This window comes from Bactrocera latifrons, unplaced genomic scaffold (assembly GCF_001853355.1).
Source record: "Bactrocera latifrons isolate USDA-ARS-PBARC rearing strain unplaced genomic scaffold, ASM185335v1 scaffold_171, whole genome shotgun sequence".
NCBI lineage: Eukaryota > Metazoa > Arthropoda > Insecta > Diptera > Tephritidae > Bactrocera > Bactrocera latifrons.
The window spans coordinates 294,876-305,367 of record NW_017535197.1 but is presented as its reverse complement, the minus strand read 5'-3'; the positions used below and the strand labels follow the sequence as shown (position 1 = coordinate 305,367).

Below are 10,492 nucleotides of genomic sequence, written 5' to 3'. Positions count from 1 at the left end.
TGAAGTGCAGAGGCTACCAAAATGTGGCTATCTGATGTTATCATGCTTACTTAGCACTAACTAAGTGCAGAGTTGCAATATCTAGTAGTTATCTAACTGGAAATATGCTACTTGTTATGTTATTGGGCTGCTAAAGTAGAACGATTTAGTTCTGCGTAATGATAAAGGAAACATAATAGTATATAATTTACATAAAAAGTACAGTTTCATAACACAAATAGTAAATATTTATTTGCATTCAACACATCCAATACTCAAAACAATGTCGTTTACTAAAAGTTCTCTATTAAGATGATATTTTATAGATACAAACATATGTATGTATGTACTATATTTTATAAAGCGTTAATATTTTATTTTTTTACCCTGTATAGGTTATATTAGGTTTGCCACGAGTTTGACACAACCACATCGAGACTTCGGAGACCATAAAAATTATACATAAAAGTTGAACAATTCCGAGGTTCCCTAACTTTTTAACGAAAAAAAACACAGAAACTTCAAATTTGATGATTAAAGATTATCTCTTTCAAATATTGGCGTCTCAGATGGTCCATCCGTTGAGTTCATTCATCGATGATTCGCTCAAGCATTTAACGTGATAACAGGCGAATAACATGCGTCATGTTTTGCTCCAAGGCCTGAATTGAAGCGGGATTGTCCGCACAGACTTTAGACTTTATATATCCCCACAGGAAAAAGTTTAACGGCGTGATATCACACGATTTTGGTAGACAATCAACCAGGCCAAAACGCGATATTGTCTACTCACCGAAATGTTCTCTCAATAAATCCATTGATTAATAAGATGTGCTTCAATTTCATTCATCAAATAGTCGGTAATTATGGCGCGTGTCGCTTGGGAAGGTCGAGCACCTTCAGCTCTTGGATAATCAGTATTTTGTACGCTTTCAATTTAAGTAAAATAGGCCAAGTCGTTCCATATGTCAGAGATGCTTCGAACGGGGCCGAATTGACTCCCCACGGTCTTCGCGTACACTCTCTATATTTTCTTCACTGCGTGCGGGATGTGGAATATTCCGTTAAATATTATCCAGTAATGAAGGCTGATTATGTTGACGATAAGACCATTTACAGAACGTGAATTTTCATAATAAATTTTATAAGCGTTATTCAGTCGGAAGCCTTTCCATGATGAAATTCCCAACATTACTGAACTGTTCGTCGAGAGAGGACAGTACTTCTCAGTTGCCTAGTCAGTTCGAGGTAGCACTTGCTGAAGTTGTTGTTAATATTGGTTCCAAATAGACGAAGTTATCTACGATTTTGAAGTGACTGTGAACAGTAACGTGGAAGCCAAGTCGTGAGGGCGACGACTGTTTGTTTGATGACAGAAAATATTTCGTCTTTCCCTCGTTCACTACCAGACCCATTTGCTTTGCTTCCTTGTCCAGTCTAGAGAAAGCAGAACTAACGGTGCGATATCTCATCGGAGAGGTCCTTCCCGATCCTGACCGAGCAACAATGATAAAATCCATTCAGTTTGTTGACGGTGGACTTTCACACAGTACGCTCGATAGAACCTTATATGCGATGTGGAAAGGGCTTATCCCAAGTTAGGCAGCGCAAATTTTGGGATCTTCCTTTCGTCTCCCCCTCGCAGAGCACACTTAAATTACAATCTTCGGACACGCTTTCGTCCAACCATATTCCACAAAGAAGCTGATTTGTGCTACTTATCAGTTCTTTGTATATCTCTGCCGGTAATCCATCGGCCCCCGACGCTATATTGCTCTTCAGACGAGTAATTGTTGCCTGAACTTCTTCATGGCCGTGCAATGGAATGCGAGATCCATCGTCATCGATTGGGGCATTGTGTTTACCATCTCTTGGTGCTATGATTTCCCTGCCATTCAACAGACTGGAGAAATGTTCTGTCCATAATTTCAGTATACTCTGGGCATCGGTCACTAGATCACGTCTGAGATCTTTACACATTCTTTTAATGTGTTCAATTTTTTTCAAATAAAAATTTTCTTTTTGTAAAACTTTGTTAATTTCGGAAGAATTTATATCACTCTATGAGTTATATATTTTTGCTTTTAAGACCCAATTAAAATACAAAACCGACTTTCATTCCAAAAACAGTCGATTCGACGTAAGCGTACAGATCCGAAAGTATGTCCAGTGAAGCTTTAACACCTGACAAACATTTCCAAAATTATTAATTAATACGTTAATTTTTCAGTTTTTTTCAAAACTCGAAATAATTGTCTTCAACTCAAAAATTAGTATTAATTATTATAGCATATATGTTACTAAAAAGTAAAATTACAGACATAATCTACCTATTCCCTTCATTGATGTCTATGGATATATACGACAGCTGCTACAAGAGATCAAAGCCTTCGCAAAATAAAAAAAAATACCAGCCTGTAAATGCGAAATTTTTAATAATAAAGTCCGATTTGGAAATTTTTATGGCCTAAAAATGCTGCAAAAACACTTATTTGTCGTTCTTACATTAGCCATAAGCACTTAAGGATTTGAATAAACTTACAATTTATCGCATTGTAGATTTTTAGGATTAGTGGTATATAGACTAATAGGAGTATCTTGAAGTGATTTATAGTGAGTACGCATTTATTTATACATATATGTATTTGATCATATAAATCAAATGTTTATTTTTACGTATACATATGTATATGTATGTACAGTTAACAACGAATGCAATTAATAACTGTAAAAATAAAATTTTTGAAATAACAATTAATTACCGAAAAGCTTCACTATCTTTTGATCGATGCATCAATAAACAACGGTAATGACACAGTTATGTGGCACTGTACTCTAGTGGGTAATACAGGAAATGATGATAAATTACACAATTGTTTGTGAATTAACATACGTAAATGTCATCAGGTAAAATCAGTTTGGATTAAAAATTATACCTTAAAAAGCAAGTAAGGATTACTTTAGCTTAAGAATTGGCATTACTTTGTAATAAAATTCTTAACTTCTTAATGAACTTGCTTCACGTAAGTCAGCTATTTATATATAAATATATTTTACCAACAAAATTGTTTAGGCGAACTGGGCTAATGAAGGCTGCATCTTCGAAAAGGAATAACTAAAATACAAATGTAAATATTTATGTTCCACATTTTAATAAAATTTTAACTATTATAGTCGGGCATACATAACCGGAACGTAGCCAGATTTTTTTTTTACCAAGGACTGTCAACTCACCAGTATTCTGCCGCTACAACAACCAACAGCGGCTATGCTGACTAGGTCATGTCGTCCGAATGGATGAAAACACTCCGGCTCTCAGCGTATTCTACGCAGTACCCGCCGGCGGAAAAGGAAGACTTCCACTCCAGGAACTTACCGTTTTTCAATCGAAAAATAGAAATAAAAGTAATTTTTTCCAAATTCATAACAAATAAAATACTATATATACATATGTATATTTGAAATGCTTTATAAATAAACACATTCAAACTTTGATTACATAATGTTACTACAATCTGCTAAGCAATGTATTTTATTTTTTATGATTTTGAAAAAGTTTTTGGAATTTTTCATTTTATATATTTCATATTCATTTCAGTGTTGATAGTGAATTAATTTTTTTTTAATGAACGTTTTCAAACTTTTTGCTGCCTCTTCAGCGAGTGGATAATATCTATGGTAAGTATACATATAGTACATATGCATATGTTTCTTTTAATATCTGTTTTAGGTTATAGCGTATTAATTTTCAGTTGTGATGAAATTATACTAATATCACAATAAATATAAAGAAACGTATTGAACATAAATATGAACAAAAATAAAAGAAAGTGTCAAGACAATTCAATTTGGTGAATTTAGGCAAGAGCATTGCATAAGAGTTAAATTATAATTAAGCCTTCTAAGTTTGGATCGGTAAGTTTTTCTTTTATAAAATAATAATTCATATAATTAGAAATCTAATTGTGCACGATTAAAATAAATATTATATATAATTATATATATACATATATTATGTATGTAATTCGAATTACAATATCGGTATGTGTGAGTTGATTAATTATGAATTCATGGAGTGGCAATTACGACCGCAAGGTGTACAAAGATAGAATTAGTTTATCATTTGCATTTTATTAAGAATATACGTAAAATTAAGGCTTCGATTCAGCAGCGACTTTGTTTCAGGTTACAAGGAAGTAAAATTAAAATTATAAGCTAATTAAAATAAAATTTAAGAAACTACAAACTTATTTGATAACTAAACTAAAAATGCAAATGTTTATATGAATGGAATAAATAATACGTCAGCGAGTTATATAACAAAGTATTTGCGGTGTTTGCGGCTTTTTAAATTTAGGTAACTATTTTTAATTTCAATTTATAGTAGTAATAATAATTTATAAATATAAACATGTGATGCAAAATTTGAAAAAACATACACTTGTATATTAATATTTATGCACTTTTTAAATATTGCTATCAAATTATTTTAATTGTGTTTGCCATCTGACAATTTAAGCAAGAAAATATAAAAGCAAAATCGATTTACTATTCAGTTTTAGTAAATTGCATACAATTCAAAGTATTTCGTGTCTATAAGCGGTTAGGGGTAGTCAGAATTTTGAAAAACAAATTTTTTTTTTTGTACTATCTTAAAGTACAACATCTTAGAAATATCTGAAAATCTGAAGATAAAATTTTTTTGAATTGTTCGATCATTTTCAAAGGATTTTCGGCCGCTCTGGAACATTCGTGTAAAACTTTAAATGAATGTTTTTTTTTCAAAACTATGTTTTTTAACTGGTGACCACTGTAACTCGAAAACCTCTTGATTGATTTCAGCGAAATATAATTATACTTTTTGAAAACATAAAACCCAATGCCTGATCGAAGAATATTCCTTTAAAATTCGATTTTTTTATATTTTATTTGGTTTCTTCCCGAAAATCTGAAAACCGTTTTGTCGCCGCTTTGTTAAATGAAAAAAGCAAACACTTCGATCAGCCACTAGTTTATCTATTAATTAAATATTTTTTGTCCGTTTAAGATGAATCTCCCAAGGATTAGTGATGGTCCAAGAGCTTCGGTTGCAACTGGATTAACACAAACAGCCAATAGTTTTAAAATTATCTAATTATTTTTTTCAAATTTCTGTCAATTCAAGTCGAAATCTTATTTTATGTTGCTCTGTTGTTACTTTTATAAAATAAAATAATACAATAAATTGTTATTTTTTCATGTTTCCGACTACAACCAACCCCAACACAACTGAAAAAAATTAATTTATATTTTAATGTATAATAAAACTAATTTAAAATATATTGTAAATATTTGCGGCAATATAACTTATTATTAAATATATTTTGAAAATAATTGATTTATATAAAACATAAATCGAAACTTACATGTTTTAAAATTTCATTTTCAACAATCGAAAGGCAAGTTGTAATCAAAGTAAGGGATACATAACTTGTGCAAACTGTGTTATATAAGCAACAGCAGCAAGTTTAAACGCTTTCTCTTTTTCATTCTAATACACTTTAATATGCTTAAGTTAGGACTTTTTATGATCATTTCACTACTTTTCTTGACTTGAATTTTAGTTAAACATTGAATATGTAATGTATGTATTGTATGTATGTAGGTAAGTTCGCATTTTATATAGCTTACTAGGAATTACATTGAAGCACACTAAGTTACAACATTTTTTTTTTTTATTTTAGTGAGTTTACATTTTCGTATAACCTTGCAAAATGCAAGATGCTTGTGTATTGCTGTTTGATGTGTGTTTATGTAAGTGTTTTGGTGTATTATGGTAGCAAATACGGCGTCGTAAAACCAATGTGCTCCCAATTTAGCGTATTCAAACATTTATTCATCCAGCAAAAATGGCAAATCGCATTCATTTACACCTAGATGTGAGACTAGTATTATTAGGATTTATTGAATACTCCATTTATTATTTTTATTTCAACTTTTTGGCAACTTTGCTTCAATAACTGAGTTTTAGTTTTCGGTATTAAGGTTCGGTTTTTTTTTTTTTCTTAACTGTATAAAGTAAAATAAGTGCAAATCAAACAATTCAGTTCAATTTATATATATAGGTTAAAATTCAGAAAGGCTCTGAGTAACATTTCCAATTTTGAACAATGTCAACTGTGTTAGCTCGAAAAAATAACGCTTTTTGTGTGTTATTTAGCAAGCGCCTTTCCAAAAGTAGTAACTTCTATATGAAGAGTTAAAATTCTTTTGCAATAACATAGAAAAAAATATCAATAAAATAAATAAATAAATAAACGAGTTTAAGCGTAGATTTACCAATGTTAATTAATGTATATGTATGGCATGTCTTTTTCAAAATCGTATCGTATTTATATTTTAACTCTTTTCGCACTTCGCACTTTCATCCATATTTTGTTAACATCGATCATTCAATTCAATTACACATTAAAATACAGTATAAAACATCATCTTGAAAAATTACTATATTTGCATTATAAACATAGCTATAGGTAAATTCATAAGTCTATTTGAGCTCGTGCGTCTTAAAGACATGTCTATCGGTCGTATTTTCTACCTACATATGTATGTGAGTGCTGCCTCAACCGATTAGTGCAAAAGGAATTAATTGTTGGCTTCAGACAATAGCTAGCGAAAAGTTAATTCGAAATTCGTGAACTGCTAACAATAACTATTACATTTTAAATGCTTTTGTAAATATAAGTTATAATTTATATTTATTTTTTTTTTAACCCATTTTTATTTAAATCATATATTTCGTATCTTATGCACACTAGTAGCACGCTATTGCACTTAAGAGCCGCAATTTAATTGAACTTAGGCACCGCAGGCGTATGAAATAAATTCATAAATTTCGTTTAGCAGACTCGAGCTTTACATATACATACATACATACATATAGTTTTGTTGCGGATGGTTTGCTCTTATTCGCTTATGCATTTATCACAATGCTAGCTCCATGCAAAACCATCAGCGTACCGACGTTGTCATAATTTCCTATTAAATAGTAGTAGCAAATATCGACAGTTGTAAAATCAACTTATTTCTCGAAACAGAATATTAACTCATAAAAATTTTAAATTATCACTAATTTCATATTCTGGTTGTAGCTTGCCAAAAACAATAAATATTACTAAATTATTATAGGATGTTTGTAAAGCGTTCCACGCTAATTCAATAAAAAAAATAAAAATTAAATAAAAAATAAACATAATATTACAAATAAATATAATAAAACTATTTTGACTTTTACGCTGTAAAATATTGGATAAATAGCTGCAGCGATACACAAAATTCGTATGGCCGTGAGATTTAGTGTACAATAAATATTCAATTATCCTAGTAATAGTATTGGAAATCACAAAAGTTTCACATCTAGAGTATAAATTTGAAATGCACTTCGCTGTCATATTATAAGCGTTTGGGAATACGGAATTGGAATTAGTTTTACATTGGTGTTCGAGCGCTTTGAAAATTGTAAATCGCTTAGGGAGCAATGTATTTTTGGAGATTAATGACTTCAATACTAGAATTGTTACTGTGACAGCAAAATTTGTAACTAGTTGGGTTTCATTAATCGTCGTTGAGATTTCAAGTATTTCAACCAATAGTTTAGTTCTTTTTAGCGTAAGCAGTTGTTTGAGTGTTATTGGTAGTGTGGATTCGTTTTTATGTGCAATTATCAGTGATATAATAGTGATCATTTCTTTCAAATTTTTTAATATCAAATGGTGATTTAAATGTTGAAGCGGTTGCTTGTTATATTCGTCAAATGGTTGCTTTTGTTGTTGTTTTAGCAGTTTTAACTTTTTTATAAAATACTTATAGCAGGATTTCAACAACTTTAGTTACGGTTGAAGTTGCTTTTTGGGTTTTTTTAACTCAGCTTCCTCGTCGCGCTTAACTTCAGTATAGCGTTCGCCTTTCAAAGAAACAATCTTGTTATCTCTGTAGCGAACCAATTTCTTTGGTTCGAATTTCGGTACCATTGGCTTGTATTCACGCTGAGTGGCATTTTTATCAACGTATGAGTATCTGCAGGTAGGTGCAAAAAAAAAGGATTATTAACTATAAATGTTACATCAAAAAATGTAAGTATCGGTTAATGAACCTCTCAATAATACGATTTTTTAGTTCGGCATCATCTACAACAATATTTTTACGTCCAGTAATTGTAATGGATTTGTCGGTCAAACTTTGGCCAGTCTCTTGGCGGTGCAATAGAATTTGAGTTGCGCTGTCAATATCGCCTTTAGCTATAGCGATGCAATGTTTTACCTAAATAAAAAGAATTTGAATGTAATAAGTATAGTTGTCTACAAAATTTTAATTTATTTTTGGCTATTTTGTGTGATAAAATTTAGCAATGTAAACACTTGTAGCAGCAAAAACACAAACACGATAATCAATCGATAATCGGCATCATCGAAGTTATATTACTCTTTACAGGTGAATTTTTTAGAAGAAATAAGGAGGGGAAATATCTGTATATTTTTTTTCGAAGATTGATAGCAGTGTTTGAAACAGTAATAAATGCTCAATTTCGTGAAGGTATCTTTTTAACTAAAAAAGTTTTCCATTCAAGGCGACAAATATTTCTGAATAATTTCGTAAAATGGTGCCGAGTTGATAGTCCTTGACCAAATAAAGATGCGGGTTCGTTCCGGATACTTAGACCCGACTGTCGGTACCATATTGATTCGAGATCAGCGGTTCCGAAAAATTATTAACTTCATGTGAAGAAAAAGCGGTGAAAATTTTTATTATATACATACTTAATAGATTTTTCTATCTTCAAGGTTAACATGGAATAAAGTACGACAAACGAACGTAATGCAGAAAAATGTTCTTAAAAATCTACGCTGAAGTAACTGATTGTATCAATAATTAATTATTACACTATACATGTATGAAATCTACAGTTTGAAAATTTGTATTTTTATCCGCAAACGATATACCGGAAAATCACATTCAAAAATAAAAGGATAAAGAACATATTTATATGTATGTATACGGATATGTTAAATGTGTAATAATTACATTTTTTTTACACATACGCACCTCTACATAGGCTGTGTCTGGAAACATTTCTTGCAAAACCTCGGCTTCATCCAAATAATAATCGCAAGTAGAGCTATCAGTAGAACCACCATCACTAGTTTCTGATAAATGCTGTGCGCGCTTAGGCCCGGCCCCACCTGCGCAGTTGCCATTTATGGTCTGTTCATCCTTTTCAGAAATGGAAGCATTACGTGCACGTAATTTTGATTCGGGTATAATATCAGAAAGGCTCAATGAACTAAAAATAAATATATGCATTTTAAATTTCTAATTGCTTCTTAATTATTAATAGATATGGCATACTTCAAAGATAAATTTGTAGAACTTTGATTTCCTTGATTCTTTTCCATTTCGTTCAATTCATTTGCCAATTTATATATCCATTCGCAAATAATACCCTGGTCAATTGAGGAGAACTCGGCAAAATAAGCGCCCATCATTTCAACGAAATCCTCAATATCGAAACATGGATCTTGTGAAGCTTCCTCCAAAATGGAGATAATATATTGCAAAACTATTTCGTCCACTACACTAAAATCTGCACCTGGAATGTGAGCACTAATGAACTGCACCAGACTGCGTTTTACCATTTCATGTTGCTTCTCCATGTTGGTCATTGTGAAATTTTTATGTTTGATTGTGGGAAAGCAGTGTACACAATTTAATTTACTACTGTATTATATGTATCAGTGTAATAAAAAATTTCAAATCCAAAATGTTTGTAATAAATTCAAAGTTGTACCGCTTGCAATACAAATCTGTATACCAAGAAAACGACGACGACGACGCCTGAAAAGTCCCTTTCCTTTTTGATATATATATTTTTTTTTTTATATGCGTTTTTGGTCTCTTTGCCTTTCCGCTGATATACCTTGCTTGAATATTCTCACCATTCTAAATTATCGCCGCTGTTTAGTCCACTATTATTGGTGTTATAATTCAACTTCAGTACTTAGGTTTTAACTTTATATCAAAATTAACCCAAATGCACAAGAAAAACAAAAAAGCTTGTTTAAATATTTCTAACTGCTTCCGGATAATTTTATGAATTAATTTCGTTTTCTATGCACTTTACACGACCAAACACAATCGATAATAAAATTGTCAAACCGTGAAAATATATGTAAATAAAATGAAGCAAGTATAAGGTGTTGCCACTTGTATTTACGAAAGAAGAGAATAAAGATAACTAAATGAGATATCATAAAGTATATTTTATTACCATATAATTAATTTTCTATTATTAAAACTGTTTTATTATTAAAACTGATTTACCCATAGAATCAGCTGTTGTCTTAGGCAAAAGTGAACAGTTATTGATGAGTGTTAATGAAACAACTGTCAAACTATCATTTCAATACAGTTGCAGGAAGAAATAATTACTCTTTTCGTTCAAGATGTCTGCCAAACGCATTCTAACAAATAAAACGAA

The 10,492-nt window shown here is 31.0% G+C and overlaps 1 protein-coding gene across 1 annotated transcript; it reads right to left on the bottom strand.

Moving 5' to 3' along the window:
- Nucleotides 1–6,926: 6,926 nt before the first annotated feature.
- On the bottom strand, nucleotides 6,927–10,139 carry LOC108966960 (CUE domain-containing protein 2). The gene is made up of 4 exons (XM_018930135.1): nucleotides 9,364–10,139; nucleotides 9,061–9,298; nucleotides 8,111–8,277; nucleotides 6,927–8,034 (listed from the first exon to the last, which is right to left on the bottom strand). Exons 1-4 carry the CDS (start codon nucleotides 9,675–9,677, stop codon nucleotides 7,848–7,850), a joined length of 906 nt encoding a protein of 301 aa, XP_018785680.1. The 5' UTR covers nucleotides 9,678–10,139; the 3' UTR covers nucleotides 6,927–7,847.
- Between the last annotated feature and the right edge of the window lie 353 nt (nucleotides 10,140–10,492).

Excerpts from the sequence above, each read along its gene's own strand:
- LOC108966960 (XM_018930135.1), bottom strand. The coding sequence starts at position 9,677 with ATGACCAACATGGAGAAGCAACATGAAATGGTAAAACGCAGTCTGGTG. Across the intron at positions 8,278-9,060 it reads CAGACACAGCCTATGTAGAG|GTAAAACATTGCATCGCTAT; the intron begins GTGCGTATGTGT and ends CTTTTTATTTAG. Across the intron at positions 8,035-8,110 it reads AAAAATCGTATTATTGAGAG|ATACTCATACGTTGATAAAA; the intron begins GTTCATTAACCG and ends ACCTACCTGCAG.